Source organism: Zootoca vivipara, chromosome 8, assembly GCF_963506605.1.
Source record: "Zootoca vivipara chromosome 8, rZooViv1.1, whole genome shotgun sequence".
Lineage (NCBI taxonomy): Eukaryota > Metazoa > Chordata > Lepidosauria > Squamata > Lacertidae > Zootoca > Zootoca vivipara.
Window position 1 is genome coordinate 37,675,709 of NC_083283.1, and position 19,400 is coordinate 37,695,108.

General features: G+C 41.8%; 1 protein-coding gene across 2 annotated transcripts; it reads left to right on the forward strand.

The window, feature by feature from the left end:
- Positions 1–545: 545 nt before the first annotated feature.
- LOC118090328 (monoacylglycerol/Diacylglycerol O-acyltransferase) lies at positions 546–19,177 on the forward strand. Of its 2 annotated transcripts, none has more exons than XM_035125942.2 (7): positions 546–721; positions 2,284–2,614; positions 8,816–8,980; positions 10,729–10,922; positions 12,294–12,354; positions 14,940–15,079; positions 17,810–19,177. In XM_035125942.2, the coding sequence occupies exons 2-7, from the start codon at positions 2,287–2,289 to the stop codon at positions 17,912–17,914; spliced, it is 993 nt and encodes a 330-aa protein (XP_034981833.2). In that variant the 5' UTR covers positions 546–721; positions 2,284–2,286; the 3' UTR covers positions 17,915–19,177. The 2 variants fall into 2 exon arrangements, with proteins under 2 accessions (XP_034981833.2, XP_060133815.1); XM_060277832.1 differs by lacking the exon at positions 546–721 and adding an exon at positions 802–2,055.
- Positions 19,178–19,400: the final 223 nt, after the last annotated feature.

Below are 19,400 nucleotides of genomic sequence, written 5' to 3' on the forward strand. Positions count from 1 at the left end.
GCTAGGTTGGCAGGAGCTGGGACCGAGCAATGGGAGCTCACCCCGTCGCGGGGATTCTAACTGCCGGCCTTCTGATCAGCAAGCCCAAGAGGCTCAGTGGTTTAGACCACAGCGCCATAGTCTTACCTGAATTCAATTTCATTTGGTTTGCTACAATCCACTCTTCAACTTTGTCCAGACACTAAGCAATTTACAATACTGATAAATTAGAAAATAAATATTTGAGAGTGACAAATTAATTCCAACCCCTGATGAATGCCATCTAAAAGGGGCTGGAATGGGCAAAAGTGTCCCTCTGACAGTTGAGAGTCAGGAAGGACATTACACCTGCAAGGAATTGATCTCTTGGTGGCAGCAGAGGCCAAGACAATGCGTTCCAAGGGTGTGCTGTGGTCAGATCCAAACCTCATTCTCATTTCCCTGACATCAAACACATCCACAAATAGGGCCTTCTCTGACTTGTTTAGGCACCTGTCCGCCTACTCAATGGGTCCGGGTGGAGCAACTGCCCTAAGGTAAGCACATGACAAGCTTTCCTCTTTTGATGCATCCTCACTCAGGACAATGTGATAATGGTTAAGTGCTATCTGCCAGGAGTGGCTGCTTTCCATACCACCCCTTTGGGGGCGGCAGGAGAGGAAGAAAAGGAAGAGCTCTGCCATCAAGTGAAGTGTCTCTGCTGCTGCTGCTGCCACCGCCTCACCCTCCCTCTCCGAGACAGGTGAGACTCGTCTTCCCTTCCTCCTCGTTAGGATGCAACAAGTTGTCTCTGGGGGGGGGAGTTGACAGAGGGAGGGCAGCCATTCCTGGGTCCTTTCTCGGCTTCCCCTCCACCCCCATTACATCTGCAGCCTTTTCTGTTGCTTTTCGCCTCTTACTTCTCTCAGGACTTCCCATCTCCGTACCGGTTTTGGCGTTGTCTCAGTGATTCTGACTTGAGTCCTTGCGTTGTGCGGACGCCGTTAATATTTCCTGTGCTTTATGAATGTTGTAGGGGTTTCTTCAGGCGGCAATTCTTACAACACCATGTCAGATAGATATTGCAGGTGTGCAGCTGGGAAAGCACGGCTCCCCGTTTGCTGGAAGCCATCCAGAGAATTTATAGGAGAGACAAGATTGTTTGCTGGAAGCCATCCAGAGAATTTATAGGAGAGACAAGATTTGAGATGGTCTTTCCTGATTTACCTATCGGTCATCAATTTGCAGAAATGTCTCCCTGTGCACTGAGTTGCTGTTGTGTGTGTACTTGAGCATTTGTTTTTGTTTTTAAGTGTTTTGTGGGAGTGTCTTTTTTGTGGGATGTTCACTTGTCTGCTTGCTCTTTATTGCTGAAAGAAAGACATTGAATCATGATGAGTGTCCCCAAAGGACCAATAGCTCTTTTTGAAAAGCAGGTGGTTATTTCATCAAAAAGACATTTGTGACCCCATCTCTGTCAGGTACACAGATCTACTCAATGTATCCTGGTAAACCCACGCGAGTTAAAAGAATGAAGATGATCACCGAAGCGTTTTTAAAAGGGATCAGGTTTCCATCATTGAACTCAGTTTGCTGCTCTTGTCTTTGTCACTGTATTACACAAAAAGGGTGATGTTGGGACACAGCAAGAAAACCGAAGAGGGCCATGCATAAGTTGTTGTTGTTGTTTATTAGATTTATATACTTCCCTTCATCAAAAGATCTCAGGGAGGGTCACAAGATAAAGACTGGAACAAAGTCCCTCCTGTATAAAGAAAGCTATCTTAGATGGGCTTTGCATTTTACAACATTGAGAGCCTGTTTTCTACTACTGTAGAAGTGCTACATGGGAGATAAGCATCTGTTGCCATACATTGCACTTCATAGACTTTAAGAAGCACAGGGTAGGCAAGTATTACAAGTTCCCTAGTTGCTTCACTCCCAAACTTGATTGTTGTGTTTCACTTGGCAATGACAGCAGTCTGTATTCAACTTAAGAGTATTCTGGTCCAGAGCCGTCTCAAGCATTTCGGGTGCCCTGGCGCCGTGGTGCGGAGATCGCTCTGGCGCCCCTGCCCCGCCACGTTTCTTGCCACGGTAGGTGGGCGGGGGCAGTGTGCTGCACGGCTTCTGCATGGCGCCCACCTGCCGGCCCAGTGCCCTGGTGCCCCGCGCCACCCAGCCTACCCCTAGAGCCGGGCCTGTTCTGGTCTTTAGTGAAAATTGTCTGGAAATTCAAAATGACAATTACAAACACTTCTTTATAATATACTATGCAGATGTTTATATCCTTTAAAAAACTTGTTTTGTTTTCTTTTTAAACAGAATATGACAGGCCGGAATGAATCCTGTGGTGCAGACCAGATGCCCATGTCTTACTTGACTTGCCTTCTTTACACACTGGAAGGATGGACTGGAGTAGAACACTTGGACGAATATCTGAGTTACCTGGCCTACCTCAAATGGCTCTTTGCACCATTGCTTGTAGCATTTTTACTTCCTGCAATCATCCTCTTTCTCTTATATGTTAGCAGTTTTATTCTTCATATATACAAGTTACGGGCACCCCTAAAAGAGGTTTATACAAATGATTTTTGGGATGGTGCAATGCTAACAGTGACAACTATGTGGTCTGTTCATGGAAGAATATGGAATGGTAAGTACATTTTTCTTATGCAGATCATATAATCTAAATAGTCTTCAAGTATAAGGATACCAAATCCCATACTTGTTTTCAGAAGAACTTTCCAAAGCAGTTTTTCAGTAGCACTGCATAAACTACTGTGAAGTTCCTGTGTGGTGAGGAATGCATAGTGTGTGCATAGGAATGCATGGGTCAGGGGTAGGCAACCTAAGGCCCATGGGCCGGATGCGGCCCAATTGCCTTCTCAATCTGGCCCACAGATGGGCTGGGAATCAGTGTGTTTTTACATGAGTAGAATGTGTGCTTTTATTTAAAATGCATCTCTGGGTTATTTGTGGGGCATAGGAATTCGTTCACCCCCCAAAAAAAATATATAGTCCGGCCCACCACATGGTCTGAGGGATGGTGGACCGGCCCATGGCTGGAAAAGGTTGCTGACCCCTGACATAGGCCTTTTCCTACAGGAAAGTTGAATTCTGTTGTGATTCATTCCTTTTAAACAAGAACTGCACCAATCTAAGAGGGCACATGAGATTCTCAAGATAATATAATAAACTATTTAGCTTGTACACTATAAATCTTGGACTACAATGCTTTTTAGACAAGCTTCTTGTTAGGGAGAAGTCTTGTAGAATGGACAATAACGGGAATGCAACAGTGGTTTCCTTCCTTCTTCCCAGCTGCCAGAAATCAAGGTGTTCCTGTGAACTTTCAAAGAAAACAGGAACTTCACGTAATCAACTCTGTCTACTTTTCTTCTGCTTCAGACTACCTTAACTATTGTTTCCCAGTCTGGTATGTCATACTTATCGTCTGTTACTTTCCTGTGCTGTACAGGCACTAATATTTAGCAACTGTATTCAGGTGACGTAGTTTGTCCTTGAAAGACAGATTTAGTCTGAGTGAATATTTAAATATATTTTGAATTTATATGCCCAATATGTCCTATTTACTAAAATAAGTAAATAGGATTTTTTTTTACAAAAGGTTCTAAAAGATACTGTGAAAGTCAATAATGAAACAATTAAAGGCTTTCTAGGCGAGGTTGCGAGACGACTTCCCTTCTTTTTCCTTGAATAATGTATGCGAATTGTAGCAAGTATAGTTTAGAAGAAAATGAATAGTATGAGATTGCCTCTGAGTCTGACTAATGGAATTGGTGGCAAAGTATAGTCAGAAGTCTCTTTGCTTGAAAAACTACATTATGGCCAGGAAAACCAGTTCTGTTGTTTCAAGCCTGCAGTACTATGTCTACTCAGAAGTAAGTCCCATTCAGTTCAGTGGGGCTTTACTCCTAGACAAATGGGATTCCAACCTCAGTCAGTATTTCTGCTCCTTCCCTTGTAAATGATAATGAATAGCCCCACACTCATTTCTGTTACAAACCTAAGCAGCCTAATTAATCCTTCAAATATCCCATAGCTCAGGGAAGGACAGACTTCAGGCTTGTGGGATCTACATTTTTTTTCTACTAAAACCCAAAGATCTATTAACCAGAGCCAAGTGCAAACAGACACCCGCACTTAGAATTAATAAATTCTGAACCCAGTGATTTTGAGCATCAGAACAAAACTGAACTCTTCAGTCCCTCCACACATTAATGCGTCACTTTCTGCTTCATTTCAGCACTATACAGTAATGTGGGTGTGGGTGTCATTGCTAAACAATTGGGGATTTGGGAATCCTTGCCAATCTACTTAAATTCCCCAGAATTCTGCTGGTAGATGTTGCTCCACAGTGTCCACTAATGCCCTAGCCTAGCCTAACCTAACCTGTCATATGGAGGAAAATAGTTAAATGAAGGAAAGTATGCAATTCGGGCAGGAAAGGGGAACCTGTAGCCCTCCAGCTGTGGTTGTACTTGCAACTTCTCTAAGCCCCAGCCAACATGGGCTGTGGGTGTGGATCATGGGGGTTGTAGTCAACATTTGAAGAGCCTGAACTTTTCTGTCCATGACATAGGCCATGATATAGAAATTTTCTGTATTTCTGTTCAAGCCAGCAAAGCCTGTTAGCCACAAACGGTGTGACCCAAATTCTAAAAAGTTGGTTGTTCAGGATTAGAGTAGCAAACTGCAAGAACCACCCACATGTGTTGCCTCTTGATTCACTGGAATCAAGAAGCGCATTAAGGCTAATGAGCAGTTTTTGCAATTGACTTGTTTAAGATTACATGTCATGTTTTCAGAAATGGGAAATACGTTGATACTTTTGAGACTGCAGATTTGCTTGTGCCATATTCTGCAAATATACTGAAATATTTAAATGTTACTTTAATTGTCCTTGAATCTTCCTGCCACAATTGACATCTTCTCCTGCCACACCAGTGTGGCAAGCCACACCATTTGAAAACCACTGACTTAAACCATCAGTCTAATAAGGCACCTATATATGCTTTTGCCAATATATTGGTCTACCATTTTATGTCATTCCCTTCCCCCATCCCAAGCTTCACAATTATGTGGATGTCCAGAGGAAAGAGCACAGAAAAACTAGTGGGGAAGATTGAAGAATGACTGTAGAAAGTCCAACAAGTTCAGCAAGTGTGTGATTATAGCAATTATCCACATTCATTTAGGGAAGTGGGGAGAAGCCCTCTTTATGGAAAAAAGGTATCTTACAACTTTTAAGAATTAGAATAAAAATAATTAATGGACTGAGTAGATATATACAAATATATCGGTATCTTGTGCCGTGGGTCTCAAGAGGGACAGACAATGCAGATTTAACAAAACTTTGAAGTACTATGAAATTAAAACCATTTGAGATAGAGGGGGGGGAATTTAAGAGGGTTTCAAATTTCATCAACATCCGAGACAGAGGGTGACATGACCTCATTGAAATGACGTGGAATGACCCTTTCCTTAAACTCAGGTTGATGACAATTCTTGGAAATTCTTAAGCATATCTATTTGGCTAAATAGTCAGGTGTTCACATGAATTTATCTTTACCTCTCTTACAGCCCACGGCTGGTCCAGCCATTAAGTGGAGTGAGACTGCTGCCTCAGGCAGCAGAAGCCCCCAAGGCTGTGTCCTTGTGGGCACACCTTCTGCCCCACTGCCTCCACCGCTGCCATTGACGCTGATTTCCAGTGAGATTTTGCTTCAAATTAGCACCATTGCTGGAGGCGCCAGGATGGCACTTCCTGTTTTGCCTTAAGCGAGTAAAATGGGACACTCCACCCCTGTTGCAACTTACCTATTTGATGAAACATAACTATTATTAGATTGTGGAACAATGAACTGAAGTTCAGGAAGCTCCCCTTTTCAGATCTTGCCTCAGGTGACTTGGTAAACAATTTTGAGTATAGCACAATAAACATAGAAAAATTTCTAAATATTTTTCTTTACCTTGCCTTAAAATGATTTTATTCCATTCTTCCTAAAGGAGCCCAGACCTGTACATTACATTAAAAATGTAAAAATGTAGTGTAGTTATAAACTTATAAAACTTATAAAATTATCAACATGGAAAGGCCGTGAAATAGCAGAACTACTAAATTCCATAGCCGATTTATGGCCCATATCCCCAGGTGAACATTTTAAAAATTGGTATCTGAATAGTGACAGTGTGGGGGACAACCACCTTTCCTTTGGGAGGGAGTTGCATGTTCAGGGTGCTGCCACTGAGAAGGCCACTGCCTTAGACTACCACCAATAAGCCAGGCCATTGGTTGTATCTTGGAACATAGGCCTGTAGGTATTGGGAGAGCACTCATTTAAGTACTTTGCTCCTAAGTCATCTGGGGCTTTGTACTCCAGTACCACACATTGAAATAGGCCCAGTAGCAACTTCTGCTTGGATCGCCACATAAGATGGCTGAAAATAACATCGCTCCGGCTATCATGGGGTATTTAGAGGCTGAGATGGGAGTAATCAGCCTCCTTAAATCTTCCCGGGGGGTACAAGAAGACGCAGTCTCATCCACAGATGCCCACCAACCAGCCTCAACTTCGGAAGGAAGGAGGGGCTGGGGGCACTGGATGGAAGCCCCTGAGACAATATGGCTCTCCTGGATGCTGCTTTTGCGAGTAAATCAAGTTCCATTGCTGAAGATGAAAAATTGGATTTAAGTTTTGGACATGTTTCAGACAAGGAGGGAAGAATTTCTTTGCTAAACAGCCCTGGCCACTGAGAGAACTGAGGAAAGATTACACCAGAGATTACACCAGAGCCAGAGTGGTATGTTGGACGGAACGGAAGGGGGGGGCGAGACTTTTTATTGTTTATTGCCTTAATATTTTACCTAACACAACCCCCCTAGAAGCACCGTTTACAACATTTATCACAAGAGAGACTGGAAAGTTTGGAATTGATTGATATAATATGGTTTTGAAAATTAAACTGTGTGGAAATGAAAATATATACAATTAAGGCTTTTATTTTCTGATTTGCTTGGAAGACGATCAAAGATTCCCTAAATCATTGGCATAAAAGAAGCAGGTCTCATTAGCTGCTGAGTTTGTGGGATGTGACACAGTTTTAATTGGGGTCCGACATGTTGGAGTCAAGACCGGGTTACAGATAAAGTCAAAGGTGGAGGTGAGCCATAAATATGTCATTAGATGTGTGATTCCAGCTTTGATCTGGCATACTTCTCCTGGAAAGACTATATTAAGCAATCGGTTTTGAGAAACTTTTGAACAGAGGCTTCAATTTGATTTATTGGAACTACTAGAAGATGACAGAATTACTGGAAATGACTTTGATTATATTGAATAGAAATGCAGTATATTATAAGATGATCAGACCCTCCGAATCTGAAGCATGGAAAGTATTTTTAAAATGTTATAATTTGGCAGAATATTTGGATTAATTGATTAATTGATATTTGTATAATTTGGAATATGATTGGATGGTTAAAGTGGAAAATTTAATAAAAATGATTTTTTTTGAAAAAAATAGGCCCAGTGGCATGCGTCAGCCAGTGCAGAGTTCTGAGGATTGGAATCACTTGAATCCCACCTGGCTTCCCCTTTTAGGAGCCTGGCAACCACATTTTGCACTAACTGCAGCTTCCAGACTATAGTCAAGGGTAGCCCCACATACATTGCAGTAACCAGTCATGAGGTTACCGGAGCGTGGATTACTGAGACCTGCTGTCCAAGTCCAGGAATTGCTATAGCTGGTGAGGAGTAACTATTCCCACTGAGGCTACTTGTACTTCGAGTGACAGCTTTGAAATCTTGGAGAGCTCCCAAGCCATGTACCTTTTTTCAGGTACAGTGCAACCCCATTCAGAACAGAACAGTCTCTCCAATTTGGAAACTCTAATTGTGAGCAGGTGGTTCTTAAAGATTAGTGTCTACAGCTCTAGGTCCTCTTTGCAACAGCAACAACAAAGGTGGTTATTTCCCCACTTTGCATGGGTACTTCATGTGCCCATGAAGTAGTCAGTGAAATCTTTTGAGTCAGATGGGACATATTCCTTATCAAGAGAATTCCTTTTGAAGGTAGAGCACTGTTGTAAGCGGATTGTCTCCACAGATTTTCATATATGTGCTTTCATGGGGTGGAGCCAATTGTATTGGAATGATCAGATATGTTTTCAATTGCCCACTCTACTTGCAAAAAAATGTTTCTCAGGAGCGAGGCAGAGATGAAATGAGACTCTTAATATTTGATAATGGAACAGCAGCAATGATCTGAAAAGGACAAAAGTCATTGCAATTTTGGCAGGACACTATAATTCCTCTACAGAACAGGACTTTATTGATACTGACTGCATTTATCAAAGAGTGCACAAGTATGTTGAGGAGTAACTAAACAATATTATGGGATTTAGCATATGCTGGTGGAGAAACTGAGATGAACCCCGATTCTATATGTTGCTTAATCTTTGTGTCCCATGGTAACCATATAACCCAGATTAGAAGCTCTTACTATTTTTCATTGACAGAAGCTAGTGCAATACAAGATACCATTTTTAAGAGTAATGCAACTTCTGTCTAAAGTAACAAAAGAGAAGTCAGTAGTTACCTAATTGGCAGACAATTCAGTCATTTATGAGGGCATTAAAAAGTAGTTCAAAAGAGGCTTTCTTTCCAGTAAAGTGCTCAATCCTTCATATTGAATGGCCAGTTGTGATGTGGCCTTTGCTTGCCTGTCATTTGCAGGTGTAGTTTGCACTACAATTCTGGTGCTTCTTTGAGTAAGCTTTTGCAATGCAAAGTTGATATCAAATGTTAACCTTCCCTTCTCTTCTTAACAGGCTATGAGTTGCATGGCCTAGAAAAAATACCTGATGGCCCAGCCCTATTTGTTTTTTATCACGGAGCAACACCTGTAGACTTTTTCTACTTCGTGTGTGCTGTTCTTGCTAAGAAGAAAAAATATATCCATGTAGTTGCTGATCACTTTGTCAATTTATTACCAGGTAAAAACTGTGAAATGTGATTATGATGCTTGTAGCTCTGTTAAGAGTACTAACTGGACATCTGAAGACATGTGTTATGGACAGGATTTATTTGTTTGTGCACACAGGTGCATTCATACATAAATTCAGTGAGCAAATGTGCAGTTTGTAGAGTTGTAGAACAACAACTCAAAATGCAGAAATGAACATTGGCTGTGTTTGTATGTCATTTCCCCCCTCCCTTACCTTTATATCCTACCTTTCTTCTACCCTGGTGCCCAAGGTGGTATACATATGATTCCCAGGCAGTTCTGCATTGAGATTCTGACCACGCCTTGGCTCTGCTTACCTGTAACAATGTGGTAGCCCCATGTGACTTCAGATCGCAGATCGCCGACCTGGGATCCATAGCTTACCACGACACATGAACACACTCCCTGAGAATGTTCTTAAATTGTGGCTTCTGCATTGCAAATATGAAATTTGACTTACTTTATTATGATTTGCCTACTGGACTGAGTTCTGTCTTCAGTGGTGAAAATTGGTAACAATGATCTGAAAAGGGATTGACTGTACCTTTTCTAGTTGTAGCCCTTTGAAGATGGGAACAGTATATTTCATGACTTTTAAAAATATATCCTATATTTAAAAATAAATAACCATTCCTGAGGAATGGTTAGAAAATAAGGTGTTTCTTATTCATGGTTGCAGCCCCATACAGATGTAACACTAAACAATGGTTAGCATTTGCCATAGCTTGTTTCCTTTACCCTTTGCTAAAATTCCCAAATGTGCCATGAAATATATCTTGCTGTGTTAAGCCATTGCCCTTAGGTGAGAGTGGTGGGAAGACACTGTTAAACTAAATAAAATTTAATGTGACTAAATAAATGGAAAGGTCACTTGCCAAATTATTAATTATACTGAGAATTCTGTCTGATCACACCAAACTCTATGAAGCTTTAAAATTTATAGAGTCTATAAAACAATTCACAAGTTTTATGAAGTAGAATGTGTCTAATCTTCAAAACACTAACTTTTCTAGAGTGATAATAGTAATGGTGTGTTGTTGCTGTATTAGTACCATGTAAGCCCTGCAGCGGGACACGGGTAGCGCTGTGGGTTAAACTACTGAGCCTAGGGCTTGCCGATCAGAAGGTCAGCGGTTTGAATCCCCACAACAGGGTGAGCTCCTGTTGCTTGGTCCCAGCTCCTGCCAACCTAGCAGTTTGAAAGCACTTCAAAGTGCAAGTAGATAAATAGGTACCGCTCCAAGCGGGAAGGTAAACGGCATTTCCGTGTGCTGCTCTGGTTCACCAGAAGCGTCTTTGTCATGCTGGCCACGTGACCTGGAAGCTGTACGCCAGCTCCCTTGGCCAATAACACGAGATGAGTGCTGCAACCCCAGAGTCGGTCACAACTGGTCAGGGGTCAGGGGTCCCTTTACCTTTTAAGCCCTGCAGCACTAAACTTGAATTGGCACAAATGCACCTGATGTGTGGAAATTAGGTAACAAACTTTGTCCTAGAGAAAAACAATGAGTCAATAGTTGTTTAAAATTATCACTAGTTTTTGTTTTGAAAGTAAACGTTTTAATTAAGCCCAATATTGATGCAGGAGGATGTGAACAAGCGGTGGGTGCTGAACTGCATTTAGGTGTATAAAATCCAATTCTTTCATGGTTTTGTTCAATATTTCCATTTTTCTTTTTTGCCTACTGTTTATTCTGGATTTCTCACATGAACTCTCTGTTTCTTAACTCTTTGCAGGTTTCAAAATCATACTTGATGTGTTTAGAACTGTGCCTGGATCACAGGAGGAATGTACAAAAGCATTAAAGAACGGACACGCATTGGCCATTGCACCAGGAGGAGTCCGGGAAGCCCTGTTTAGTAATGAATCCTACACCGTGCTATGGGGAAATCGTAAAGGATTTGCTCAAGTGGCTATCAATGCAAAAGTGGTGAGTGTTTTCTGAGCATAAATGCAGAATAACACTGCAGGCATCTTAACAAAACCAGCACTATAAATGTTGGAATCTTTCTAAATGTAAAATCAACAAAGTAAAGACAGATGATTTGCTTGCTCATGTTCTTCATCCAGAGAGAACTATACAAGAAGCGGAGACAAGCAAGCAGAAATTGAAACAAAATGGATGCACTTAATGTCTCTTCAAAAAATGTCTGTATGGAAGCCTATCACATACATTGAGAATCTATATAAAAATGTTTCCATTTGTCCAAGTTGATCAGATCTTACGTATTCCAAAGTAGTTGTATAAATGGTATAGTATTGTGTTAGTGCTCTGGTTCTTCTGTGTAACACTGTAATAAATGCCAACAAAACCATCAAAACCATTAATTTCCTGGAAATTACAGAACATCAATTATTATTCACTAATGTGAATAAATGAATGTGTTATATGCAAGGCTTTTACTGGAGATTTCTTAATACGTTATGTGGCTTTCAGATGTTTCGTCTGATTGACTATCATACAGTCTGAGGGCTTGATCCATCTTTTTTTGGAGGGGGGCTGTCCTAGTACACACACACAAAAAAGCTTTACTTGTATCAGTCTTTTCATTCTGAGAATTAATTTCATTTGCCCTTAATTGTTTTAAATAAATAGAAGGCAAAGTCTGTTTTTTCAAATTGCATTGAGGATGAAATTAAGGATCATATGGAAAAAATAATGTTCTTGAACAGGAACAGCTCACATAGAATGCTGAGAATGACCATATTGATAAGATAAGATATTGATTGTGATCCTATATACCTAAATTATTAGCATTGCAATTGTTTCTGTTAGAATGTGCGGCTATGAAACACAAGCATTTGGGTGAAACGGATTCCTGTTCTAGTTGTGAGCAGAGTGGTTTGGTTTTCCTTTGAAAGTACAGATTTACCTAGAAGGTTTTTCTTACTCCAAAGGAAATTCTTTCTTTCTCTCCAGAATCACATTCTAAGTTTATAGGTGTAAATAGGGGATTTATATTATGCTGTGGGTATAAACTCAATTTTGTGATAGAGACCCAGGTTCAAATGCCCATTCCCATATGAATCTCATTGAGTAATCTGTTTCACTGGACAGCTGTGAAGAGAGTAAGTGAGAAAAATTGCACTAAGCTCCTTGGAGCAAGCATAAGATATAAATGTAATTAATGAATGGTTTAGCATGGTTCTCTCGGCTTGCTAATCATTTAATTAATCCTATAATGATACAAAGTACCATAATCGTTAGTGAGTAATCACTGAGGAATGCACTCTGTTATTTGGGATGCAACGCCTTGAGTGTGAGACAGAAACTGCTAACACATGCCCTTCATCTTTACAGCCCATCATTCCCTTATTCACACAAAATGTTCGGGAAAACATTCGAACACTTGGTGGATTTAGTAAGCAACTTCAATTTTTTTGGTTTTTATATTATGATTTCAGTTGTTACATTTATTGCTTGAACCTTTGGCTTGCTATCTTTGGTGCATATAGGGGTAAGATTTTCTTTTTTGAACGATGTGGTTGACACTTTAATCATTAAGTGCTGTAAAGTGAATATGTTTTTGTAATCCAAAACATCTGGAGGGATTTGGCTGCCTTATGCTAACTCAAGCTCTACAAATCCACAAGTGTAAGTTGTCCTTTTGGAATTATTAGCAAAGTTTTAATACCTAGATATATATATATATATTGTTCTGTGTAGCAAGGTGTTCCAGACTGGTTCCATTTTTTCTTAAATTGCCTATTACATCCCCCCCCCCAAGCCTTTGACATTCCATTTTGTAAGAAAGAGACACAGAGAAAAAGTGTAATGCACAACCACTACAAAACAGAACAGAAGGCTCTGTTGCCTTTCTGTCCCCAGATCCTTTTTGTTACTTTCCTTTCTATTGCTTTCTGCCTCCACCCTATTCATACTCAGTCCTCTCATACGTCTGCTTCTCTAACCATCCTTTAGGCAGCCACCCTGCATCTGTTTATCCCATACTTTAGTTTCCATACTCCATAAGGCATCTTTCTGCTCTGCTTTCTAGTCTTCAGCATCCCTGTGCCTGCTTCCTGCCTTCTCTTTTTCCTAGGCACTAGAGTCGTCCCCCCGCCCCCTGCAAACCAGGGTCTTTAAAAAATAAATGGAGGTCACTATTGTAGCAAGTAAATCTTAAATCTTATATGTATAATCTTGCATGTATAATCAAAGATAAAGAAGGCAGACTAAAACTCATTTAAGGGTCTTCCTAAAAGGGGAGGGGGTAATTTGCTGCAGTTCTCACACTTGTTTAGATATAAGTTCTCTCCCTCTTATGACAATAGCACATTGATTGACTATGGTCCTATGAAGACCTAAAGAAAGGCCAAGCAGATAATCTATTTATCACAGCACATGCCCCCTGTCTCATAACGCAGGTCTTTAAGAAAGCAGCACTATGTTTCTAGAACAATGACTCTTTCCTCCAAAGCAACTTTTGGAATCTCTTTCTTTTACTATGCTACACTAGGGAAGAGAGGTCAGGGCCATCTCAATGATATCTGGAGCCCTGCCACCGTGGTTCAAAAATCCCTCTGGTGCTCCCCCCATTCAAAGATCCCTCCGGCGCACGCGCACACACACACTCCATTTCACCTTTTTATAGCGGGGAAGAGGTGGAGGCTCCGGGGCTCGCCCTCAGCGGCCGGCCGCCTCCTGGCAGCCCTCACGCGCTGCAAGGGTTTGGCGAAGCGCGTGCACGTCGTGGTGGGCCTTGGCGCTTCAGCAGCTCCTGCCGCCATGCCCTGAGGGCCCCTCCGGGCAGGCAGCACTCTGATGGGACGGAGGCTCCAGACGCCACTCGGTATGGCGGAGGCGGGCAAGGGCAGCAAGCTGATGCGAGGAGGTGCCACGTCCGGTCTCCGCCGAGCGGCTGCTGCAGGCGCAGCGTGGTGCCCCCTGGCGGCCCGGTGCCCTGGCGCATTGCGCCACCCAGCCTTGCCTTAGGGCCGGCCCTGAGAGAGGTTATATAGGACCCAGGTGGCGCTGTGGTTAAACCACTGAGCCTAGGGCTTGCTGATCAGAAGGTCGGCGGTTCGAATCCTTGTGACGGGGTGAGCTCCCGTTGCTTGGTCCCAGCTCCTGCCAACCTAGCAGTTCGAAAGCACGTCAAAATGCAAGTAGATAAATAGGAACCGCTACAGTGGGAAGGTAAACGGTGTTTCCATGTGCTGCTCTGGTTTGCCAGAAGCGGCTTTGTCATGCTGGCCACATGACCTGGAAGCTATACGCCGGCTCCCTCGGCCAATAATGCGAGATGAGCGCGCAACCCCAGAGTCGGTCACGACTGGACCTAATGGTCAGGGGTCCCTTTACCTTTACCTTTAATCTTTTAAAATAGCTTCCCACCTTGCAATTTTAAGGCTTCATTCATGCTTACCACTAAGCTATAGTCTTGGACTCGTGCACTTCTCTTTTTCTCCTCAGCCATGCAGAAGAGGAGATCATAAGTTTTTGCTTCTGTTTTCAAGTAACTGTAGTTATTCAGTATGTTGATTGTTGAACCAAGAACTGTGGTTAGTGTTAACTATACAGCAGTTGAGGAAATGCAATAGGATTTCCTAAACCAGAATTAATACCAACAGTTTGTCCAGATTCATATATTACTGGTTGGTGGAAAATGGAAGCAAAAGCTTGTGATTGGTGGTGGGGGTAACATTACATGCAAACACAACCTACAGCTTGGAGGTATTTCAGCAATTATTTCCTCTCTCTCATGACTTCTTGCTTAGAATGCATAATCTGTACAACTAGCTCAGGATTGGATATACATATTCCAGAACTGTGTAACTTTTAGCTTGCATCAGTAATTTATGAGGCATTAATGCACACACGTGACTTGAAAGCCATTGCCTCCAAGATACCTTTAAAGAGTTGCATGATTTGGGCAACAGAACTTTATTTTACCTGCTATTCTCTTAAATATGTCTCCCCCCCCACTTCTTTTTAATGAACCAGAACTATTTAGATGGATGTATGAGAAAACTCGCTTGCCACTAGTCCCATTGTATGGAAACCTCCCAGTCAAACTACGCACATATGTTGGAGATCCTATTCCATATGACCCAAATGTAACTGCTGCAGAACTGGCAGAAAAAGTAAGTTTTTGTTTTCATAATGCTGAAGTAGCAAAGTTACCTAATCCTAATCATATTCCTAAATAATTGTAGTGTGATATTCTTATGTTCTGAATACAGTTATGGAAACATCCCAAATAGCCATGGGATGAAGCTGGTTAATTTCATTGAATTTTGGGTGAACTGCCAAGATTGCCCAACGGTGCGCTAAATCAGTGGAGAACATTTGTGGAGGTTGTGATTTGAGAATGGGGATGGGAAAAGGTGAATATGACCTGGCTGAGATAAAGATGCAAAGAACTAAAGAAACAAGAAAGTGCAAGGACAGTAGAATAAGGAATAATGAGAGGTGGGGGAAGAGTGACACACATCTCCTTTTGAAGATAGAACTTACAAGCTTTGAAATACATTTGATGAAACATATCCAACTTGAATCCTGCTATGCTGGATTTCACAGCCAGAAATTTCTCTTACTCCAATCTTGGCCATGATGCTAGAGTGTATTGTAACTTGTCAGCTTCAGGTTTTTCTGGGTGATTGAACCTGGTATTAGGCTGGGTTAAGGAAGAGGACCAAGTTTACGTTGCCACACATCTATATATATATATATATATATATATATATATATATATATAAATGTAAAAATCTTGAAAGTGTCGGCTGAACTTTTCTCCGTAACCGCTTGACCGACCGTCCTGAAATTTTGACACAATGATCCAGGCCACTCCCCGAGCGTTGTTTGAAAAGAAAATCCCTCAAATTTCACACCTGGGCAGGTAGACACCTGCTTTTCCACAAAGTAAAACAGCGCCCTCATGTGGCGTTATTCCCTCAGCGCCTCCTCCTACACCCCCTCCCTTCCTGTGAAATCTACGCCACACACACACCAAATAATGATGTCATCAACCAAGCAACTGAGACCACCAAGGCGGCCATTACCAGACAACCCACAGAGTCAGGCCAGGGCCAAGGAATGGAGATACAGGGCAGAGGCCTCGGGTCACATTTAAATACTAGCCCAAGCCAAGGCCTCGCCTCTACTTTACAGCCTAAAGACTAGGCCTCGGCTCCATTTTACAGACTAGGCCTCAGCTCTACAGCCCTTTAAATACTATCCCAAATGGAGTCCTGGGTGGGAGGTGGGGGGAGGAGGAGCCCAAATAGGTCATGGGCTGACGTAGGGTGGGGGGAGCAACTGTCCAACAACCACCAAAACAGTCATTCCACCCCCAAAGCCCAAGCCCAAAGCCTCTCCCGGCGGCTGCATTAATAAACGCCTGGCAGCATTAGGCAGTCGTTCATCATTTCTCCTAACACACACTTGGGAGCACAGCAAGGGGTTTTCGCTTTATAATTTAGTGGGCGTTGTGTCACATGTGAGGCTCCGGCGGCCATTTTAAGTAAGGGCAGTCGTGCCCCTTTTAACCTAGGCATTATATACTACGACTGATTGCAAGCCTCTGCGTCTTTTTTTTAAATAAAAAAAACAACCATGCACTTTCTCTCCCCAGTTTAAGTCCTCAGATATTTGCAGTGGCCAATCCCCCCCCCCAATTTACAATCCCCTACCTTGCCACTTCCTGGGTTTTTTATGGAACTGAACAACTCGGGTGCTTCAGAACGCGCCTTCTGTTGCCAGACCCTTGCAGGGACAGACAGAGGCCCAGGCCAGGTAGATAATGTGGCCCTGTTTTTAACCCTTTTGTAACTTTTTTCATTTTACTGATTGTGAATATGCTGACCGAGGCCCCCTTTAGATTCGGAGGCCTGCGCCAAGTGGCCCATATGGCCCCCCTCCTTCTGTCTGGGCGTTTCTGTTGCTACAGGACTGTGGGGCTTCGCTATTTGACACACACACACACACACACACACACACACACACACCGGTCAGGATTTTTAAAGTAGTTCTCTGGGTCCCAGGGCGCACCATCACCCCCGATCCTTAAAGAAATGTTCACGATGTGTGCTCAGGGGCCAATGTATGGAGATACAGGGGGGAGGGGACAACAGAGGGCTCAGACAAAAGTAAATACTGGGAAATGGAACTCAGAAACTGACAGTTCCTTCTCCAAGGGTGGGGGCCAATGTAGGAAGATACCGGGGGTAGGGGCCAACACTCCCCAGGGACAACAGAGGGCTCAGACAAAAATGCATGCTGAGAAATAGAACCCAGAACCTAACAGTTCCTTCTCCAAGGGTGGGGGCCAAGGTATGGAGATACATGGGGGAGGGGCCAACACTCCCCAGGGACAACAGAGGAAAGGGTACCCTACCAAAACAAAGGGATGAGCCGGGGTGGAGGGAGGAGGGGCAGGATATGTCATGGATCAGGACAGGGTGGGGGGGATCACAGGAAAGAACCACAGCAACAAGTGGCCGGGTCAGCTAGTAGGGGATATTATTAGAGAACAAACATTAGACATCCTGTGGGTTTATGGAGCTACTTACATATTTGAGCTTCGTTGCATATTTTAGGTCTGGGCACCATGTTAACTATTTAGCTTTGTCAACTATATGCTATAAATCATTGGATAGAAAGCATCAGAATTCTAACTTCAACCCACCTGACAGTTGCTAACACTTCGTACTCCATTTTGTGCGTTTGCATCTCACACTTTCACATTTTGAAATTAAACTGCTGGTATCTTGGGTAGTATTGCTACTAAAAGGGCCAAATCCTGGTTTTAATTTTAATCTGTGACTGATGGAAAGCTGTTATAATAATGAGCTATTTTCTTTTTGACCTTATAGGCAAAAAATGCGTTACAATGTTTAATAGAGAAACATCAGAAAATACCAGGAAATGTATTTAGAGCATTGATGGAACGATTTGAAACACAGAAAAAAGAAGACTAGTGTATTTTTTGATTCACAAATAGTTGCAAAATATTTTTAAATTATGTTTATGATGTGATGTAATATTTGAGAAGAATGCAATTGTATTTTACTTTCTTTAGAATTGTACAGTTTTACAGAAAAACCAGTTATTTCCCCCAAAGATCCTTGTTAAATCTGGGACTTGGGAATCTTACGCTTTAGGTACCAACACAACAATTTGATATACCGTATTTTTAAAGCACAGTTGTACCTTGAAATAAGCTATAAAATGGCTTTCTTGGTTTCTTGAAAATATTTGGAATTTCCTGCTGTCATTTTAGCCAGATTCATAAAAAGATCGAAATTCCAAATTGAGCTGTTGGAGAATAATGTTAAATTATTGTCGAAAATGTATAATTTGCTGCTTGATTGGTACACAATGGATGAGACAATAAAGGAATGTATGATAAAATGGGCTATAGATCTGGGATACAATATAGAGTTTGATAAATGGACAAAATTGTGGAAGGAAAACCTTAGATTTACAGCATGCATAACTTTAAAAGAGAACGTATTAAACGTATTAAACGTATTAAAAATGGTACACCAGCAAAGCTGGCTAAAATGTACAGGAAAAAAGATAAAGCTTGCTGGAAATGTAAGTTAGCAGAAGGCCATTTCTACCACATGTGGCGGATGTGTGACAAAGTCAAAAGTTTCTGGGAACAAGTCTATAATGATTTTAAAAAATTATTTAAATACATGTTCCCAAAAAACCCCGAGGCCTTTCTGTTAGGGCTGATGGGAAATGAAATTCGGAAAATAGATCAAAGACTGTTCATGCACGCCACAGTGGCAGCGAGAGTCCTATTAGCCCAGAGGTGGAAGACGACAGAAATACCTACAATTGCGGAATGGCGAGTGAAAATGCTGGAATATTTGGAACTGGCGAACCTGACCGGCAGAATCCGGGACCAGGAGGATACAAAATTCAGTGAAGAATGGAGTAAATTTCGGGAGTACGCTAAGGAGAATTACAAAAATTTAAAGACTCTGGCGGGCATAAGTTAGAACCTACAAAGTTGATGTTTCTAAGATATGTTTTCGGTTAAATATTTAATTTGTCTGGGTTGTGACGTGTTTTTTCAAAATGCGCGTATCAAAAGGAATTATACCTCTTACCAAAGGGGGGAGGGAAGTCCGAACCTGAAAGAAACTGACAAATGTATAATGTTGAAGCTATCAAGCTGTTGTAAAAAGTTTAATGAAAAATCAATAAAAATTCATTATAATAGGAAAAAATATATATTTGGAATTTCCATACAAATTTTATTTAAATGGAAGGTAACATTAGGATGTATTTGAACATTACAGCTGTGTCCATTTCATGTCTCTTGTGGTATAACAGAGATTCTCCAATCATGATAAAGCCCTGAATTATATTTATTAACATTTGTGAAATAAAGATGATGCTATTGTTGTCAAACTAATACTCCAATAATATGCATGGGTACCTGGGAATAAA